Here is a 21,364-nt window from a genome sequence, read left to right as displayed (position 1 = left end):
CAGGGGGAGGGGGAGGGGAGGGGAGGGGCGGGGAGGGGGAGGGGTGCGTGCAGGTGCAATAGGCCACGTGTGAAGTATTCTGGAAGCCTCTCCGAAAGGGAGGCAGGGATGACTGGGCTTGTCTCCCTTCTTCTAAAAGCCCCAGGCTGGAAGCAATAAGTGAATGTGCTGGGGGTTGGGTTGTAGGCGGGGGAACAGGTATCCAAGATAAGACAGTCTTCACAATGAAAAGCCACAGGGGCTGAAGACTCAAGATTCCAGCTTTGGGAGCCCACTGGGTCTTCCGTCCCTTACCGTGGCTTCCCCTCCCTCCCATTTTCCATGTGGAGAGCTGAGACCCACACCTTCTTTCCTCCGGCATTACCCTTTGGAGGTCCGGCCACCGATTGGCAGGGAAGCTCTTAGGGTGTGAGGTCTGGCCCTGGCTTATAAAGAAGCAACTGAGACAGGCTTTTTTTTTCTGGCGGGGGTGGGAGGCAGAGGAGCAGGGGAGCAGGTAGGGATTACAGCCCTCAGAGGCATCCTAGCCCAAGGGAAGCACTCCATTTCCTCAAGCCATGAATTTCAAGCTGCTGGTCAACAACCTAGTTGTGAAACCCATTTAGTTAAGTGGGCAACCAGCGTCTTTCACAAACTAAAATAGAACAGAAGATATCCGAATGCCCTTTAAGCAGTAAAGCACTCTTTCCTGGAAGCTTTGATTCTGTTTCCCTTAAATAAATCAGCAGGCCTGTTGGGTGGGTCACCATGTGAAATGTATTTCATACTGCAGGTTGCTGTCAAAGCTTAAAAGCCACGGTCTTGGGCATGGCAGGTTCTGACGGCTTGGGCCCTGGCTTCTGACATCCGCCTGAGCCACTGCCAGAGTCCACCCTAAGCCCGGTCCAGCCAACTTCTAGAAGGAGTGCCCGACCAAGGAGGCCGGGTGGAGGGCTGAGGGCTGGATGCCGGGTGGACCAGCTAACACCCAGGCCCCCTGCAGCCTCTATCTCCAGTCCCTCAGCCCAGTGACACGGGCAACTTGCCAACCTCTTCCTGTTCCAGACATGAAGACAACCGCTTGCCCGGTCCCTTGTAGAGCCCTGTTCGACACGGGTCTGCAGCCCACGTCCTGTGCTTGTGGCTCACAGTCGTGCCCCCCCCCGACCTCACATTGCCCAAAGCCCCTTAGGCAGCCTTCCCAAGCCCAGAGCCACTCAGGCTGCTGGTCTGTGGCTCCACCAAGCAGGGAACTGAGGCCTGTTCCCTGGCCACAGGTGCCATGGGGCGCATCGATCCACTGCCCACGCTCCACACCCAGCCCTGCCATGGCCAGACACTGGTCACCGCCCTGGGCCCAGGAGTGCCAGGCCAGGGCCAGCAGGCAAAACCGGCTGGGGTTTTTACACAGGAAGGAAGAGCAAGCCGAGGTGGGGGAGGAGGCAGAGGAGGGGCGGAAATGACTGCAGTATCAGCACCCAGAGGCAGACAAGGGGGAGGCCGGCTCTTCCCCCACCTCTGCCACCCAGTTTTGACTTTTGTGCTCAGACGAAACAGCCAGTCTGGACCCTGGCACTCACCACAGCCGGGGGATGGGGGGGATTTTCAGAGAGAGTAAGGGGTACGGGGGTGATTTAGCATAAAGGCCCTCCCTGTACACCCCCCCAAAAGTCCAGTCCTTTTAAGGTGGAAATACTATGTGGGCAGAGGGTATCAAAGGGGGAATCTGGGGGTGCACAGAGGAAAGGCATCTGGGAGCTCCAAACCCTTCCCTTCCCTCTGCTCAAGCAGCCGCCAGCCAGGCCCGCCTAGGAGAGCAGGAGCAGCGGAGAATTGGCCTCATGCATGTCTGCCAGACGGGCGGGGAGGGGATGAGAAGAGAGGGCAGGGCATCAGTATGGTACCCCAGGGAGCAGGGGAGCTTACGTTACTGATCTGGTCCTGGGTCTTCTTGATCCTCTGGAGTTCGGGTGTGTCTGCCACCACACTGAAGCCTTTGCCCTTGTTCTTCTCAAACTCCTCCTTGTAACGCACCTGGAGGACCAAAGGGTGGAGAGGGATTGGAATCGAGGCACGGGGAGCAGAGAGGGCCCCAGCCTGCAGCCACCTCTAAGGCAGCAACCAGCCAGGAGAGAGACCCTGACCAGAAACCCCCCTGCAGTGACATCCATCTCCACGCCCCAACTCAAAGCACAAGCCTTGGCCCAAAAGTATTAGACTCGTGATAATAAACCATTAATATGTATCCAGTCTATCCTGAGTGCCAAGCACTCTACATGAGCTATCTCATCTAAGTCTTGCTGTATACTATCATTAGCTCCATTTTACAGACAAGGAAACTGAGCCGCAGAGAGGCAAAGTCCCACGCCCAAGGTCATGCAGCTTAGGAGCACATGTCCAGAGCCACCAGGATGAAACCCTCATCTGCCTGACTCCTGATCCTTCACCACTGGCCCATCTTGCCTGAAAGCTAGAGGAAGAAGGTTCTTTCCAGAGCTCCAATGATGGGCCCAGCCCTCACCCTAGCCAGGATGTGGCTCTACCCGCCGAAAGCCCGAGGGAGTTTCTTTTTTTTTTTTGCGGTACGCAGGCCTCTCACTGTTGTGGCCTCTCCCGTTGCGCAGCACAGGCTCCGGAAGCGCAGGCTCAGCGGCCATGGCTCACGGGCCCAGCCGCTCCGCGGCATGTGGGATCTTCCCGGGCCGGGGCACGAACCCGTGTCCCCTGCGTCGGCAGGCGGACTCTCAACCACTGCGCCACCAGGGAAGCCCCCGAGGGAGTTTCTAAGTGACCAGCTGAGTGAGGGCTGTACCAAGGGACAAAGTTGGTGCCCAGAAAGGGGGGAGGTAAGACAGCAGCTCGGAAAACTCAATCAATGAGCCTTTGACAGGCCCCGGCGGCTGCCAGGCTGGCTTCTGAGGTCAACGCCACAGGAGGGGATGAAACTGGCGGGGGACAGACAGCACTTCAGAACGGGTTTCCAAGCTCTGGGGAAGTTCCCTACCACACCTCCACTGCCCCACTCTTTTCTGAGAATTCCATGGAAACCTGAGTACCAGAGGGACTTGAGTCAGACGTCAGAAAGGACTTCCCAAGCACTAAAAGAATTGAAATATGAAAACTATCCTGTCCTTCCCTGGGGTTTTAAGGAACAGAACGGAGGCTGGAAATGTCCCTGGGGCAGAGAACTGCTCCTTGGCTTTCTGAGTCTTCACCCGTCCACCTCGGCGCCAGCTGTTCCAAACCCCACCAGCTGCCTGGATTCCCTCCATGGGAGCTGTACTGCCCTAGAGGCAGGTCAGCCCAGGACATGAGGCCCAGGACCTTGGGAATCTCCAGGCAGCTCCCAGGCATGGAGTCATCTGGCCACAGGGCCAAGCTGCACCCGTGTGACCCGACTGACAATACATACCTGTCAGGTCCTCTGCACATCCCCCAGGGGCTGGGGTCCCTATTTGTCTCCCGAGCCCCAGGTTACCTATCCATGGGGTTCTTGTGCCTAAAAGGTTCCAGAACCTCTTTTGTTCTGATCCAGACTAAAAACAAAGGCCTGGATGTGCTAGTTCCCATCAGACTGGACGTTAACACAGTGGGTACAGGTACCAACCCACCCCAAAGGCCCAGGATTGCCCAGCATCACCTCCTCCAGGAAGGCCTGGGCCAGCACAGTAACTCTTAGTGTTGGGGGTAGGCGGGTGGAGAGAACCCTCTGGGAAGGGGGCATCACGAAAGGTAAGAAACTTAGAGTCAGAAATGTGTAGCTCCATACGCTAATATGTATAAAATGGGTAACGAATAAGAACTTGCTGTATAGAAAAATAAATAAAATAAAATTCAAAAATTCCAAAAAAAAAAATGTGTAGCTCCAGATGCAGAAGCCCAGATCCAAGGCCTCTGGCCTTGGTTTCCTCCCCTATAAGAGGACTGTCATAGGAATCAGTTAAAATATGGGGAGGGGGCTTCCTATCACCAAGCATAGGCAAAGAGCCAGGGGGAGCTGGTATGAACATAGGCTGTCTCCCACCTGCTGAGTGATCTTGGGCAACTGACTGAACCTCTCGGGCCTCAGTTTCCACATCTGTAAAATGCGGATCATGATGGACCCATTCCAATGAACGGTGCGGATTACAGACAGTGGCTCTAAAGCAGCGAACGCACTGTGGAGCACACAGCAGGGCTCAATGCGTACTGATAAGGGTAGGTGTGAAAGTGCTTTGTCAACTTTAAAGTGCTGAACAAATGCCAGTTCCCCCACTCCTCCTCTACTTCCTGGCCTCTGGAGCTGTCAGGCCCCTAATCCAGGGGAATAATTGTCATGGCAACACTACAATGACACCAGCTGGTTCCCAGGCTCAGGAACTGCCTCTCCCTCCCTGCTGGGGAGGGTAATTCATTTCACTCCTGGCACAGGCGGCCCAGAGAGGGCAGGGCTGGGCGGAGTGGGGGCAAGAAAGGATGGAGGACTGGGCTCACCGCTACTTTGCTGTATGTTCCTGGGCTAGTCAGTCCCCCTGTCTGGGTCCCAGCTGATCTCTGAAAGCCCTCCCAGCTCTGGAGTGTGTGCCCATATCTATTAAGCAACTGCAGGCCCCGACCATGGAGAATCAAGGGCGGGAAGATTCTCCAGGACGCTGTTTGGAGGTGGAGTGTGTGGCAGAGGTAAAAGGTGGGGAACCAAGAGCGTGGGGAGGCCCCTGCCTAGAGCCTCGCTCAGCACCCAAGCAGGAGTGTTTGCCCTCATCTGGGATGGCTCACCAGGGCATGACAGGAGGCTCAAGGAGGGAAGCTACCTGCCCAAGGTCACTCAACCTGCTTTGTTGGTAGATTCAGGATACAACTCAGCACTGCAGCTAGATAACTGAAGCCTGGATGCTGCCTGGGCCTCCCATCCTGGAAACTCCCAAGGCAGGGCTGGGAATGATGCCTGAGGCCCCTCAGGCCTGAACAGCCACGGCCCCAAGAAACTCTACTTTTTAATACGTAAATTTATTAATTATTCTCTCAGGATCTATCTTGTTCATCACTATTGTAGCAAACAGTAGGTATAAACATGTGTTTGTTGGGTAAATGATGAATGAATTGAATGCAGACGGAAAATCTCCAAACAGGCAGCATAAGTTGAAAAATAAAGCAGAAACTAACACACCATTGTAAAGCAATTATACTCCAATAAAGATGTTAAAAAAAAAAAAAAACTGCCCTGCTGACCCAACATAAGAGAAAAGATCACAACTTTAAAAACTTTTATTGAAAAAAACATACCAACAATTTCCACTTATTATGTGCCTACTATGAGATGGACCCACATACTGTGTAACCCACCCCCTTCTAACAAAAAAGAAATCGTTTTAAAATTAGACACGCACAGGAACTTCCCTGGTGGTGCAGTGGTTGAGAATCCACCTGTCAGCTCAAGGGACACAGGTTCAGTCCCTGGTCTGGGAAGATTCCACACACCGCGGAGCAACTAAGCCCGTGCGCCACAACTACTGAGCCCACAAGCCACAACTACTGAAGCCCACACGCACTAGGGCCCATGCTCCTCAACAAGAGAAGCCACCGCAGTGAGAAGCCCGCGCACTGCAACGAAGAGTAGCCCCTGCCCGCCACAACTAGAGAAAGCCCGCACACAGCAACAAAGACCCAACGCAGCCAGAAAAGATAATAAAGAAATAAAATACACAACATTAAAAAAAAGAGGCATTGTGATGAGTTCCTAACATAAATGGAAAAAAAACCCAAAATGTTCCCAGTTCTGGAATGTCAGTTCTGGAAGCAATCATCAGAAGGTCTAGAATTCCTCAGCTTTATCATACCCGAGTTCCATCTCCTCTCCTTTCCAGGAGAGTAGCAACAGCGAACATTTATTGAGTGCTGACTGTATGCCAGGAACTGTTTTAAATGCCTAATATACACTAACATCCTCACAATAACCTTGGGAGAGAGGTAATCCACACTTTACAGATGAAGGCACTAAGGCTCAGAGAGGTTAAATAACTTGCCCAAGGGCACACAGCTAGCGATGGCAGATCTAGCATTTGACCCTCAGCCAGCTCCAGTAAGAGTGACACAGGTATGCTGCCTGCCTTGCTGGTCACAAGATTCAAGATAAGAGAGTGGGAACCCTGCCAAGAGCAGGGCAGAGCACGAGGCTCTGCTACACTCTCCCGTGCCCTGCGGCATGTGCCCTGTGGCATATCCCACGCGCAGCACCGTGGATGGTGAGGGAAAAATGAAAGAGACCTTTTTCTTGCACTTCTGCCTGGGCTCAGGGGCCCACACCGCCCCAGCTCAGCCCCACCCCAAGGCTGCTGCCTCTCAGTGCAGGGCTGGCAGTGGGAGAGCTACCAGGCCCAGCCACCAGTGCCCTGCCTCAGCCAGGCCTGGGCAGGACCACCCAGAAGGTCATTTCTGGTCAGCTCTGTGGCTGCTGCCCCCACAGGGGAGGCTCCAGGTGTCCCAGACACCCAAAGCACCACTTTGGGAACCAATCTAGAGACAGGAAAACAAAGTTGAAATAGCATGGGCAACTTCCCAGAGACTGAGAAGAGACACACCAACGCAGGCCCAGGAAGGGGCCTGGAAAGAGACCAGCTGACACACGGGTGAAGTGGGGCAGACGAGGTAGAAGAGGCTCCCATTTCCCTTCCCGTCAGCCACAGGCTACGCCAGCCGGCCCTGCCTCCACAGTGGCCAAAGGAACCAGAACCCATCACTGCCCCCAGCCAGGCCTGCTCAGCCCTTCAAGCCTCAGAGCATGGGGCCCAGCCCCCAACCTCTAGGTAACTGGGTTTGCTGTCCCTATTTTACCAGGCAGGAAAAAAAAAAAACAACTCTGAGAGGCAAGGGGCCAGACTCAGACCACACAGCTGGGGGGAGGTAGGAGACAGAACCAGGCTTGCAAAGAGGGCAGGACTGGGGTCTCTACCCTCCGCCTATCCCAGCCCCAGCCCCCAGGAGCCCAACTGTAGATTGCAGCAGTGGCCTCAATGCAAAGCCCTAACTCACACCCCTCACAGCAGCTCCTTAGTTCCCTCCCTACCCCACAGTCTGGCTCAGCCTCTCAGAGCATGTCTGTGGGACCAAAAGCCCTCATCAGAATCACCAGGGCCGCCAAAATGCAGATTCCTGGACCCGTCCAGAACTGCCAAACAGAAACCCCTTGGGCGGGGCCTAGGACTCTGCATTCTAAAAGGCCCCCCTGTCCCCACTGGTGACTGGAGCATCCTGGGCGTTAGCGCACAGGTGCCACAGCAGGCTGCAGAGGGGCTTGACTTCTGCCTCTGTCACGGGGCTCTGGCAAGGGGCATGGCCTCTCTCACCTGTGTCTCCATCTGCACCAGAGAGACAAGAGTTCCTCGTCATCAGGTGGCTGTGAGGATTAAATGAGGTCCTACGAAGGACGCAGTGAGAACCTATGAAGAGTGACTGCCTTTCTCATGATTCCCCCGGTCGGCCCCAGAGCCAGGAGCCCAGGACCCAGGAGGCGAGCAGTGGGGCCAGGCCCCTGGGGGACAGGGGGGACAGGTACAGGTCAGAAGAGCCTTCAGACCCTGGGCAGGGGTTGCTTCCTCCTACAGACCCCGCCCCTCAGGGATCAAGTTCCAGGGGCAAAAAGAGCTGCAGCCCAGCTTTTGTGGGACCAACAAAGGCTGAGGGAATTAACAGGGTTTGAATTTCTCCTTCTGAGGGTAGGGGTGTGTGTGTGTGTGTGTGTGTGTCCCTTGCTTCTGCCTGAGTGTGTACACACACTCCCACACTCCTCTCAAGCTGTGGGGTGACTACAGGTCACCCCATGGTGCTCTGGTCTGCCTGCCCCACGTAACCCCTTCCACCTCTGGCCCCAGAAGGCTCCAGACAGGATGGGGAGTCCAGGGCGGTGGTCAGGGCCTGGCTAGCGTCTTCCCTGTGCAGATCGGGCCCAGGCCCCAGCGCTGTCTCAAGCCCACTTCCTGCCAGCTGGGCTACTCAACCCTCCTCGGTTGGCAAGGCGCTGGTACCCGCACCGGCCCCCCAGTGACTGTGGCTTTCACACCATAGCGGGGGCAGGGTCTGGGCTGGCAGACGTGAGCTGCTGCTGACATCAGCTTTCCCTACTTGCTCCCCATCACTGTGGGACACACGGGAGGCCTGAACCTCTTCCATAAAGTTGAGACCGATCCTGCCACCTGCACAGGGCTGTTGTGAGGATTGGACATTAATACGCCCAGAGCACTGAGCACTCCATACATTAACCATTAATACATTTATTACCTCTATTGCTACATATATGATCTTAGCAAGTCCCTTACTGTCTCTGAGCCTCAGTTTCCTCATCTGTACAATGGGAAAACAGCACCTTCCTCGCAGGATTGCTCGGAAGATTCAACGAGAGAATGCATATAGATGGCCCAGGGCTGATTCTCCTTCACGTGACCACAGAAGTCACATCGAGATCTGGCAGCGGGAGCCCCACTCTGGAGGGATCAGGAGAGATCCCCCTCTGAGGGGGTGGATCCTGCAAGACATTTTCCTGGCCCTGGGCACCCTGCCCACTTGGTTACGTTCCCCAAGGGGTCTCTGATGAAGCCCCGCTCTGCCCCACTCCACCCCACAGTCCAGGCCAGGTTTGTCCCAGAAGCCCTCCCAGACCCCCAGGCAGGGTTAGTCGTTCTGGCCTAAAGGTTCTGGACCTTTTGCTTATTCCTCAGTGTCCCCTGAAGATCGGGTTCTCCCTGGCGCAGGAAGCCCGTCTCCTCCCCTACTGCGGTGACACGCAGGGCGGCTCCCCACCCAGCAGGCGCTCAGGAAAATCAGGCCCAAGGAGACACAGGCAGGACAGGCCCCCTTCGCAGCCTGCCCTCTGAGGGTGGGTGTGAGTGGAGAGGAGGGGGAGGGGACCAGCTTCCTGGAGGAGGTGGGCTCTAGGGGTCCCCCACAAAATTCCTGAAGCAGAAAAAATCCGACGCCCACACCCTTCCCACCCACTTTAGGTAGGAAGCGGGGTACGCTCTCGCCCACTTCTCTGATCAAGTCAGGAAATGTGAAGTAACTGGGGGTGGGGTGGGGGCAGGGAGACTGGTAACTGCTAGGATTTCAGCACCTTGGCCTTGCTGAGTAACCACAGAAGGAAGGAGCCCTTGCCAAATCCAGGTGTTGCCCCGTCCCCAAGGGGCAGGCCCCACCCCCTCACCTGACTCTGGAGCTCACTCTGTTGCTTGAGGCGGAGGTTTTCCGGGGTGTCAGCCACCATGGTGAAGGACTGCTTGGGGTAGTGTCTGCAGGACAGAAAAGAAAAGGGGGGGGTCATTCTGGGGGAAGGGGTGGGAACCTCTGGGCTTCCATTCTCTTATCCTTGGGCAGCCCCTGCCCCTGTCCCAGCATCAGAACCACAATGCCCATTGCCCATGGCCAAGGGGAGGCAAGCGTTTCTCAGACTCAGCCTGGGCTGAACTGGGAAGACACATCAGGCCTGAGTGGCTGGCTGGCCACCAAGAACTCCAAATGGAGGACATGGGGACACTCTCTAAGGGTTTCAGATCACCCAAGTAATCCATGTCTATTGCACAAGAAGGTCAAGGGGGACAGGCACCCAGGAGGGCCTAGCCAGGCTGGGAGAAGATGCTCATGGCGTTAGGACAAAGTTTTCAGCTGAGACCAGAAGTGGAGGCCAATGTAGCAGAGGAAGGGCAGGAGGGATACAGAGGCAGAAGTAAAGGGGAAAGGGATACACATATCCAGGGGGGCTTCCAGGAAAAGGCAGTGAGACAGAAAAAACACACACATCCAGAGTGGTGTTTCAAACAGCTAACAAGGTCCAACATAATCGGAGAGTAGATGAGAGATCAGCTTGAGGCCGAGAAGAGGTCACCACGGGTGACAGATAAGAACACTGTAACAACAGCTGATGTTTCCCTGTGCTAAGGGTGTACATGCCTTAGTTCATCAACTTCTTAAAACCGCCCTATTATCCCTCTTTGACAGACTGGAGAACAGCGGCTTGGTAAGGTTAAATAATGTGGCTAAGGCACATGGCCAGTAACTGGAGGCATCCAGATTTGTACCCAAACGGTCTCCCAGGACCCAACACCCTGAACCAAACCCTCTAATCTCCAGACACAGGACAGACCACGGTCCTGTCCCGCAGAAAGAGGGCTGGCTTGGAGGTAGCAGGAACCAGTTCAGCCCTCAGAGCCAAGCCTGCGGGGACCTCCAGGACCATCCGGTTACCCCCCTCCTTTCTCCCAGAGGAGGAAGTCGTGTGCTGGCGCCAGTCACTTAGCTGACTTCATAATTATTTATCACATCGGTTTACTGTCTTCTCTCTCCACTGGGTCTCTATGAGGTGAGGGGATTCTTGGTCTTTCCTTCATTGGTTTATTCCAAGCTCCCCAAATAATACCTGGTGTTCAATAAATATTTGTTGAATAAACGAATGTCCTACCAGGTGTTGAAGCTGAGCCAGGACTAAAACTCGGGTTTCCTCCATTCCCCTGAGTCATCACAAAGGCCCCCAGCAAACCAGCTAGAGGAGAGGCAGCCCTGAGTCACTGTGGTCTGTGTGTAGATGCTGGTGTGTGAAAGGGCTGGGGGTCTACATAGGCCCCAGTGACTTCGGGGACTGGTAGGTGGCTCCTCTGAGCAGAAGCCAGCCATTCTTAGCTCTGGCTGGCCACACCCCACCACAACCATGACCACTAGCCGATGCCAGACTCACAGCCTGTCCCCAGGTAAGAGCTGGATCGCCATCTTCCAGCCAGCCAGGTTGGCTGATGTGCCCCGGAACTGGACACCAGCAGCCCTCCACCTCTGTGTGTTTCACCAAGCCTGGCATGTTCTCCAGCTGCCCGGCCCATTCTGAGCGAGAGCTATTGGTAATCACACACAGACTTCCCCGCGTCAAGGGCAGGACTCGGGGGCTGGAGAAATCAACTAAGTGGTGGGGGGGGAGGGTGGGGGTGGCTAGAAGGAGCACAGTGCTGGGTGCTGGCCCTGCCACTGTCTCACAGGGTGATTGGCAAATCGTTTTTCCCTCTGAGCTAACTTCATCATCTTGGACCTAGAAGCACAAAAGGTGTTTCTAGCTGTGTCCCAACTCGTAGCCTGCACTGCCCCACCTGAGTCCTGCCTCCCAGATCAGTCCAGGCCCAGGGCTCCCCGAGCAGAGGGAAGAGCAAGGCAAGAGACTAAAAAGCAAATACAGGGCTTCCCTGGTGGCGCAGTGGTTGGGAGTCCGCCTGCCGATGCAGGGGACGCGGATTTGTGTCCCGGTCTGGGAAGATCCCACGTGCCGTGGAGCGGCTGGGCCCGTGAGCCGTGGCCGCTGGGCCTGCACGTCTGGAGCCTGTGCTCCGCGGCGGGAGAGGCCATGGCGGTGAGAGGCCCGCATACCGCAAAAAAAAAAAAAAAAGCAAATACAGGTGCCTGCAGCCGTCAACAGAAATGTCCCATAGATGAACGTGGGGCTAAGGCTGTGGATCCAGTCCCAGGCTTGGCCCAGCTCTGCAAAGCCAGGGCCACCTATAGCTGAGGTGCGCCATTCAAAATCCCTGAGCAGTTCCAGGAAAAGGGAGGATCAACTGAGAGTCTATTCCTGGAGACTAGAAAGAGAACACCAGGAGGGATCTAAGTAAGATCTCTAGCAGAACTGGCGGGCCCTGAGGTCCTAGGAGGGAGGGCTTTGGAGATGACCCTCCCACCGAATCAGAGCCATTATGAAGGTGTCAAGGGGTGGGCAGTGTGGTGAGGAGAGCATCTGTAAGTAGGGGCTCATGAGCACAGGAGGGAGGTTAGGTCCTGAAGCAGGGGGTGGAGAAGACCTTCAGGGCAGCTCTGACCCAGAGCCTGAAGGGTCAGTTCTGAGATGGTGGCTATGGTTAGCACTTGGTGGGGAAGGGTGTCTGGCAGGCTCGGAAAACACATATGCACAGGAGCCAGTCTGCAAACCCGTGGTTTCCCATTTGCCTCAATGTACAGGGTTAAAACGGAATGCCAGGTCCCGTGGCCCAAGGTCAGCCAGACGCAACCCCACTCTGCAATTCCGAGGCTCCTGTGCACTCTGCATTATTCCTCACACACGATGAATATCTAGACGAGCCCTCTGCAGCAATGCACTTCTCCGAGACACCGACACCAGCAGGTCCACGTTCACATACCTCCTACACGCCACCAGAAGGGTCTCAGGAGACGCCCCCAACATGCAGTGGGTGCCTCTGGATGGGGCTGGCGGGTCTTTCATCCTCTCTTTGGAGCCATCATGACCCCCAGATCTCAGCCCCCCACAGCCAGACACTAATTCCATCAGAAGGGAAGGGGGGGACCAGCCTAGATGTCGTCGACTCAGCTTAATCTGGTGGGAGGAGGAGGGGGATTTTAAGCCTGCATCAGATTAAGACAGATTAAAGAGGGGCTCTGAAGCCTCCAGTCTCTTACCCTTGCCTCCTAACCCCCAACCCCAGGCCAAAAAAGGCAGGCAGCCATGAGCACAGGCTATATTCCTCCTGCTGGGTCAACCCTGTCCCCTACCCACAGCCCCCAGCCCTGGCGAGACAACTCTGCCTTTCCCGTCCCCTGCTCACTGCGCTTCGGGTTCCCATGGCAACCTCATCCTCGGCTCAAGGCAGGAGAGCTGTGAAAGCAGGCAGAGAGAGTCTATGGGGGTGGGGGAAGAGACACAGACAGCCAGGGTCCTCAACTGCAGAGGAACCCACGAAGGCAAAACTAGGAGGCTGTGTCTGCAGGATCCTTGTAGACAATTTAGTTGAGGAAGACAGGTGCCACGGGTTTGTTTTTAGAAGGGAGGATATGCCAGAACGCCAGTGCTGTGCCCCTCCCCCATCCACATGACTGCCTTCCAAGAGGGCTACAATCGATTTGACCTCCTTCCAGAAACAACTGCTGGGAATTCTACCTTTTCCCTCCCTCTCTATCCTCAGGTTGAAGTGCCCCCGCAACCCATTACCCTCAGATCCCAGTTGAGATGAATGGATATATGCGTATCCCAGTGCAGGCGCAAAGGCAGAAGAGGGGTCCCCCCGCCCCCAGCTAGTGACCCCACTGGAACCCCAGCCCCACCAACAGACTGGGCCATGGTGAGGGAACGAGGGACCAGGGTGGGGAGAACTGGGTGTCCCAACCCTGGGCTGGAGCCGCGTCCAGAGCACAGCTCTTCTTTGTCCCTTCTGCGGGCCAGCCTGCACCCGGCCCCTTGTTAATCATTCCAAGCGGTGGGCCCTCTGCTGACGCCCCTCCCCACCCTCGATGGCAGTATCAGCTGCTCTGGGAAAGAGAGAGGCATGGAGAGAGCCCACTAGGACAGGAAGTCTGGGGGGCAGGACAATCAGGCAGCTGCTGGCAGCAGCCCAGGCCTCTAGGAAAACTGAGAGTCACATAAAGTGATTTCTGGATACACTGTATCCTATGCACATTCTCTCCTGAAACCTGCCACAAGGCTTTGGGCGTTATCACTGTGCCCATTTTACAGATAAAGAAACTGAGGCTCAGTGTCAAGGACAGAGATCTGGCCCAATGCACTCTCCCCTATACCACACCTGCCCAGCCAGCTAAGCGCAGGCTGACATCCCTCCCGCACCAGGTGAACGCCTGCCCACTCCCAGCTCTGCGGAAAGATATGCTTGGTTGTGTCGGTAGAAAACTTCCTCTTCTAAACCCAACCAGTTTCCAAGCTTAGCTATTATGAGAGAACCCTCTGGGGTCTCTCAGCCACCCCCAGTCAGAAGCCACCTACTCCTTAAGACATTTCTAACGCAGGTGTCTCAAGAGTCCAGACATGACCTGCGGGAATGCAGGAGAAGGGGGGCTTGCCCCAGAGGACCTCTGAGTCACCTTCCTGCTTGGAGGGGCAATGAGGACAGGGAGAATGCTGAGAAGCTGCAGGGCTCCTGCTATGGGCTTACTGGGGACAGAGATCACTTGTAGGAAGCCCCACTCCCAGTCCCGCCATCAGCTGTGTTCCAGAGGCAGAACAAGAACAGACCAGATATCCTGGAAGCCCAGCTCCCCCTTTCTACAGGCAACCTCGCCTCTTCCAGCCTTGGATCCCTTCAAAAACCACAGCTTTTTGTTCAAGGAGGAACAAAAATACATCAACAAAAGCAACAAGGAGCCTTTGGTTTCACCAAAAGGGGGAGGAAAAAAACCCACAGCCCCTACATCCTGCCTCTGGAAGGAGCTGCTGATTCCCCTGCTGGGAAGACTGCCCACGGGCAGGCGGGCAGGGAGGGCTCCCTTCTCACCCAGTTTCTCACCAGTTCCCCAGGCCAAAGGGGCTGAAACGGTGGGGATAGGAAGCAACAAGGAGGCATTGTTTGACCAGAGGGAAAAAAATGAGCAGCCAAAAAGATCAAGGCTAGACATGAAGAAGAACTTACCAGCCCTCAGTGGTCGTAGACAAAATGAAAAATGGCAATACACAAACAGAAATGATTCTGCCAAGTCAGGAAAGGCATGGAAACACTGCGCCTCAGTTTCCTCATCTATAAAATGGGCTGTTAGGAAGCAAAGTGATCCCTGAGGTTCCTTGAGGCCCTGACATCTGAGTATAAGGATTTGGGGGTGAGAGAGAAGTAGGGGCTGCCTAGAGGCCACACTGCTCGCTGTGGATACCCCTTTGGACTCCCCACTCCCAAACACAGCACACACACCCATCCCACGCCCTCTCCTGGTGCTACCCCCAGCTCCCCAAGACATCTGATCCCATTTTTCCCAGTCAGAGGCAGAGAACTCTGTGGAGGTGGGAAAGCCCCAGTCCCTATTCCTGGATTTGCCCACTGCTGCCCCATCCCCTAAGAGCAGCTGGGATTCAAGACAGTTTGCTAGAACCCAGAGATACTTCAAGCCCCACCAGCACAGGCCCCACTCCACTCTCTGAGGCCTGGGGAAGGAGTAGGACCACAGTCCCTTGTTCCCCAGAACCAGGGACACCTCCACCCTCCTCAGCCCCTCAGCCCACAGCTCAAGGCAACTGAAGGACAGACCCCTACCACTGCAGTCAGTGAGGAGGGGAAAGGTACAATTGAGCATCCCCCGCTTTCTTCCCCAGCCCATGTCCACCCACTACTTGACACCCCAAAAGCTGGTTCCCCTGGCCTGCAACTCTGCCTCAGGTCTGCAGCCTCTACAGACTCATGGCCCCCGAGGAGAAAGGAACAGGCACGTGTCCCCCTGACCCCCACCCCCACCCACCTGTCCTCCAGGTTCCTCAACTGTTTGCGTGGAGACAAAGGACCAGGTTTGTTCGTGGACCCATCTGCCCCACTTTCAGAAAGAATAGTTTACAAAACAGATCATCGAGGGCATAAATATTCCTATAACAACTGGAATAGGCTCACCCCACCTACCCAGAAGCTTCAAGGGAGAATTCGATTAACAGTGGGCTCTTCCCCCACTGGCTATTATGCAAAAGCAGGCATGCTCCCCTCTACCTTGTCATAGCAAGGCTGAGCGCCTATGGCCTGGGAAGTGTGAACACAAACACAGCCTATACAAGTCCGACACCCTGGCGTTTCTCCCTGGCCCCACAGCTGGCGGCAGCGTGTGTGTCTGGATATGCACAGGCATGTGTGTAAATGTACGTCCTTGGGGGTCCACTACCACCCGGAAGGCCGGCTGTGGGCTCTGGCCTATGTTCTCTCCCCAGCCTCACCCCAGATAAGTCTGGTGCAAAGAGAGAAATACAAGAGGCCTTTTTTGCTGCTTTCAGTCACTTTCCAGAACTTAAATCTCAATCTTGAGAAGCCACTGGAGAGAGACAGACAGCTTTCTTCTTTCTCTTGCCCACCCTTCCTGCAAGACTCTGGCTCAGGGACTAACCAGAGATCGGCAGAACGTAGAGGCCCCCCTGCACACCAAACCTGCACACTCCCTCCCTGGGTGGGCTCAACTCCCTGGTAAAGGGCCGGGGGCTAGGGGCCGGGAGCGATCACCTGTCCCTCTGGGTCCTGAGCGGGACGTGCTGAAAAGCCAGGCCTGAGCTTCCCAAAGGAAGGCCAGGCTGGCCTTATCCTGGAAACTCCAGGATTCAGGAACTGGAATGTCACTGGGGGATGGAGCCAAAGGCAGGAAGAAAACAGGAAGGGATGAGAGTGAACACTCAACTCCCGTGCCTGGCACATCGCAGGTGCACAAAACTTTTTGGTCTAGGCTCCAGCATCCCTGGGTAGGAATTTTTAACCACGGGAAAACTGAGGCCCGGACAGGTCCGGAGGACGCCCCAAGCAAGCCGGGCCTGCCTCTGGGTTATCCCGGAATCCCCACGTCTGGCTCGCTGGCAAGGACCTGCAGCTCAGCAGACGCCAGCTGAGGGAGGTGTGGCTGCCTTGGGCCAGGTGCTACCACAGCGCGAGTGAAACACAGCTGGGCCACAAATCCCCCAAGTGTTTGGCCCCTCAACCAGGGTCCTTCCCAGGTAACATCCCAGCTGGGCCAAAGGTCAGCTAGGCGTGGAAGAACAAGGACTGTAAAGGCTCAGGGAACGGAGAGGGGTCAACCTGCTTCTCTGGCTGGAGGCCAGGAGAGAGACGGGGGAATCTCACCCTCGGCAGGTTGGAAGCAGCATCCCAGGAGGGGTGTTTCATTTTCTGCCTTCCCTGGAGCCCCCCCAAGCCCTGCAGGAGTTACCCACCCCCACTTGCTGCAGCCTCCCTAGAAGAGGGTGAGAAAAGTAAGCTGGGACTTTGGCACTAGACTGAGAACAGGCAGAGGAAACAAGGACAAGCCTCCGATTTCTTTCTTCCAACTCCCAGTGCTTGCTGCATTCTAGGCTAGCGGAGTCTTAGGAAGAGACACGAAGAAGGCTTAGTCTCTGCCATCCATTGGGCTCCGGGCTCAGCCAAACTTCTGCCTGGAGGGGCCGAGGCGCAGAAGCTGCCCCCAAAGGAGCCTAGGTGCCCAGAATCTAGCCTGAAGTGGGCCAGCAATCAAGGGGTTAACTGCCCCAGCCTCTGGCTTTGCTGAACCCCACCCTACTCCCCAACAGAGGGAGGAAGTTGCAGAGAATCAGGGCTTGTGTGAGCCTCTAAGAATTTGAAGAATGTCCCATTTCCCTTGGGGGGGGGGGGGGGGGGGGGTCGGTAGCGGGAAGGAGACCAGTGGAAGCTAATAGAGGAGAAGGGGCAGCTGAAGGAGGAGCCAGGACAGAGCTGTGACCCTCCCTCTACCCCAGGCAGTCTTCCCAGTGTCCCAATCCCTCCCAGAAGGGAGGTGATGATGATTCATGGTGCTTCCTGGGCTTGAGATTTTATCAGAAAATCTGTTTTCCCAGCACCTGGTACAGGTTGGCATCTAGCAGCCGGCAGGGCAGGCAGTAAGTGCCTGATGAATGCTCCAGCCCCAAGGAGATGAGGCTGTGGTATGTGCAGGGGAGGCGAGGGCAGTAAGGGGGAAGACAGCCTTTCACAGGGGTTTAAAGCCCCAACTCCTTTTAGACAGGTCCCAAAGTTCCCCTCCCAGGTGAACTTCAGCTGCAGAAAACCTCCTGACTGAGAATTCAAAAAGAAAAAGAAAAAGGACTCAAGTCAGATCCTGAATCTTTCTGAACACTGATCTTGCCGCCTACTTGCAGTGACTTGACCTTCTGAAGTCTCACCTAGTAGCGTGGCTGTGAGGTCCTACGTGAGCCCTGAGCTGAATGCAATCAACCTGAAACTGCATGGGATGGGATGGGGGTATCCCCCTGGAATGGGGGACCCCACCTCTACCCACCTCCCCACAGTAGACCAGAGCAAACTCCACTGGAAAAGACATGAAGGTCTCCACCTCCCACCAGGCAGGGAATAGATCTGCCTGGGGCCAGGCCACTCCCTTCATGCTGCCCCCGCTTCTGAAGAAATGACTACTGGGAAGGGCCATGGCCAGGAACCCCCAGGCCTAGTGCCCAGACCGGCTGGTAGGGGGCAGGGGAGAGGAAACAGTCAGGTGCTGTCATGGGGAAAGAATTGTGGAAGGCGAAGTGGAGAACACAACTGGGCAGAAACAGGACTTTTTCTTGAAAGACCATGCTGGATCCCTCTCTCACAGCAGAGTGCGGTGGAAGGAACAAGCTTGCTCTACGGGGTTTGAACTGGCCTGTCACTAGTCATTCATCTTGGGAAAGCCCCTTCTCTTCCTGAAGCTTCAGTTTCCTTCGCTGTAAAATGGGCATATTAACAGCCCTAACTTCATCCAGCTGTGGTGAGGAGGACTCAACATGGTTAAAACATATGGAGCAGAGTGTGGAAATGCTAGGCCATGTCAAGGAAGCACTAGGAGGGAGCCCAATGCCCGCCCAGCCCCCGCCCAAGGCAGGACTCACGCGTTGCAGTAGGGCTTCTTCTCATAGCCCTTGTAGTTCTTCATGTTGAGTGTCATCTTGCAGGTCTCGCAGTGGAAGCATGCTTTATGCCAGAACTGGGGACAGAGGCAGAGGGAGGACACCCGTCAGACACCAGGATTCAGGAAAGGGGCTCAGGCCCCAGGAAGGAGCACTCCATCCGCGGACTGGAGCACACCCACACCCCAGGTGGGCTGGGGCCATCTCAGGTCACAGGCTCTGGCCACTGATGACACCGCCCTCCCCTGTCCCATTGGAGCTATCCGGAGGGCGACAAGGGCACACGCAAGGTTGAGTGGGGAAGAAGCCAGTTATAATAGTGGCGAGCAGCCCCCAGAAGGTCTGCGCCAATTCCCCCAGACCACTCCCTCTGACCAAGCAGGAGAAGCCTCATTGCTTATGCAAAGCTGCGCCAGGGTTGCTAAGAAGCCGGTGCTGAACGTGAGGGGCAGCTCCTCAGCCTTGACAGAGGAGGAGGACCCAGCCCCCATGCACCCAGTCCCTCCTAGCTCCCACACCAGGGCCTCCAGACACACCTGGGCCTCCAGACACACCTGGACCTGGGCAATGCGCCAGCCCCAATGCCTCCCCCGCTTCCTGAGCGACCCCTGCCCAGACTGGGTGTGGGTGCCCCAGGCTCTAGCCACCACACCCACACCCTTCCCCCATCCCTCAGCTGATCTTCCTCTGAGGCACCGCCCTCCTCTGCTTGGAGGTGGCCCCCCCCGCCCCCGCAATAGTGGACATCAAAGCCCCACCCTGACTAGCTGTGTGACCTTGGTCAGGACCTACTCTGAGCCATTTCTGCGTCTGTAGAATGGAAATCATAATACCCATCTCTCTTGGGATTGTTGAGGTTTAAATGAGAAATCACCTACAGAGCCCTCAGCGTAGCACGTGGCATCCCTACTTACTTGGGTGTCAGGTGCTGGGCGGGGCTTGGCAGCTTGGCGGGAGGTGGGTGTGTCTTGGGGTACAGGTGGGGCTCTGCCGTGCCCAACCACAGCTACAATGCGTGTGAGTGAGAATGCGTGACAGGGAAGACTCCAGTGAAGCCCAGGGACCCAGAACAGAACAAGGATCCATCCAGGGTGGCTGAGGGAGGGGAAGAGAGTCAAAGACCGTAAGGGCAGGGGAACTGATGCAACAGAGGTGAGCTCATCCTGAGAAACACTGATGCTCACGCGAACCCAAGCAAAGGAGAGAAATCCGCCCCTGGCAGCCCAGGACGAGGGCCCCGGATCAGCACCCACCAGGAGTCCAGCTTCCAGGACCCCAGAATCCGGGCTGCTGGGGTGACCCAGCTGGCCCGTCCCTGCCCCACTTCCCAGCAGCCAAGGGAGACACTCCTGACCCCTCAAAGAAAGAGGCCGGAAGCCAGGGAAGAGCACAGGGAGACTTTCAAGGTGCCCAGCACACGCCCAGTTCTTGGCCACCTGTCAGGAAATTCCCCCAAGGAGGTGCTTTTCAAAATGTGTTTCCCAACCAAGGGGTGCTTCTAGGACACTTCGGAGAAGGGGACAGAGAAAAGGAAGCTGAGACGTTGGCATACTACCTCCCTCACCCTGGCCCACTTCAACCAGAGACGACGGGGTAATTTGAGGGATAATCACCTTCTAACAGGGTACTTTCCCCATCAAGGAGACCCAAAGGACTCTCCAGTGGTGGAACAGTAAACGAAGTGACAGGAGAAATGCTCTTTGGGAAGAAGGTCAGCGGGAAATCTGGAAGCAAGGGATGGCTGGTGTAAGCTAGGCCTCCACCCCAACCGGGGCCTATCCCTGAGTCCAGCCCACACTCCTCCCGGTGCAAAACCCCAGCACAGACAACCCACCGGAAAGCTAGAATGGGGTAGTCCCTGCCCCCACCAGCCCGCGAAGTGAAAGCCCCTCTCCCTCCCCCAATGCCTGGGAGGCACTGGCAGAGTGCCCCAGCCCTGTCACCACCCAGTCTGCTGGCCTCTGCCTGCTTAGCTGCACATGTCCCTGCCTGGGCCCCTACCCCCGCAGGGGCCTGCCAGGAAAAACATTCTCTGGAATCCAGACCATGACCCACTTTCACACACACGTAGGCAGGAATCCGCACTGTCCTAGGCCTGGGGACCTCCGAAGCTGCCCCCTGATTGACTTGGGGGAGAGAAGGAGAGAGACACAGACACTTCCACCCTAGCCGACAGCCAGGTCCCCCCCTCCGGAGCCAAGCCCCTTGGGAAGGGGGCAGAGTACACTGGCCAGGCTGGGGTACAGGGCCAACAGCCAATCCGGGGGTTCCACAAGACACACACACACACACACACACACACACACACACACACACCCGCCAGCTGCCACTGGGAGGAAGGGGAGCCCCCGTACAAGGGAACGGTGCCCATTTCCATCGGTAGCTCCTCCCCACCTCACCCCCACCCGCCTTGCTCTCAGCTACACGTGTTAGAGGCTGAGGCAGTGGTCATCTGTTCTCTTACAGGGGGTCCAGGAACAGAAAAATGAAAACAAGAGTGGACTGAGTACCTTCAGGGTAACTACAAGAGTGGACTGAGTACCTTCAGGGTAACTACGGAACTCGGTCTCTGCATCTGTAAAGAGGAACTAAAACTCCTGGTCCCAAAGAGGCGCTGGGAGATGACACAGGCTCCACGCCTGGTATACTAGCTGCTTCTCACCACCTCCCTCCCCTCTCTGGAGGAGGGCTCCAAGGCTCAAGGAAACCCAGCAGCTCCTGCCGCTGTGTCCTTCTGGGGTAGGAAAGCGAGGGGAGCAGGGGCAGAAAATGACACGTCATTCAACAGCCCCTTTGGGCCAAGCCTGGGCTGGGAACTCTGAGGGGACCCCAAATGAAAAAACCCCATCCCTGTCTCGGTTGGGTCTAGGGAAATAAGTCAATACAACCCCACAATGAGCCTCTGTCTGCCTCTTTCCCCTGCCCCACGAGCCCTGTCTCAGAGCAAGAGTCCCCTCTTTCTTTTCAATTTTTTTTTTTAAATCTTTTTTGTATTTTTTGGCCGCACCATGCGGCATGTGGGAATCTTAGTTCCCTGACCAGGGATCGAACCCCCGCCCCCTGCCTTGGAAGCACAGA

General features: G+C 56.0%; 1 protein-coding gene across 3 annotated transcripts in view; it reads right to left on the bottom strand.

The window, feature by feature from the left end:
* LASP1 (LIM and SH3 protein 1) overlaps positions 1-21,364 on the bottom strand; it is a 42,850-nt gene that overhangs the window by 17,167 nt on the left and 4,319 nt on the right. For all 3 annotated transcript variants that reach the window (XR_003791854.1, XR_003791853.1, XM_029211019.1), the window contains exons 2-4: positions 18,269-18,363; positions 9,152-9,236; positions 1,906-2,013 (exon numbers count right to left, since the gene is read on the bottom strand). Coding sequence is in view for 1 of the 3 variants with exons in the window: in XM_029211019.1 (XP_029066852.1) it covers positions 1,906-2,013; positions 9,152-9,236; positions 18,269-18,363 (288 nt within the window). In the remaining 2 variants the exon portion in view is untranslated. The remainder of the gene's footprint in view (positions 1-1,905; positions 2,014-9,151; positions 9,237-18,268; positions 18,364-21,364) is intronic.

This window comes from Monodon monoceros, unplaced genomic scaffold (assembly GCF_005190385.1).
Source record: "Monodon monoceros isolate NGI ecotype Baffin Bay Population unplaced genomic scaffold, NGI_Narwhal_1 Super_Scaffold_9, whole genome shotgun sequence".
In the NCBI taxonomy this organism is placed as follows: Eukaryota; Metazoa; Chordata; class Mammalia; order Artiodactyla; family Monodontidae; genus Monodon; species Monodon monoceros.
Note: the sequence above shows the minus strand (reverse complement) of the source record. Positions and strands in the feature narration are given on the sequence as shown.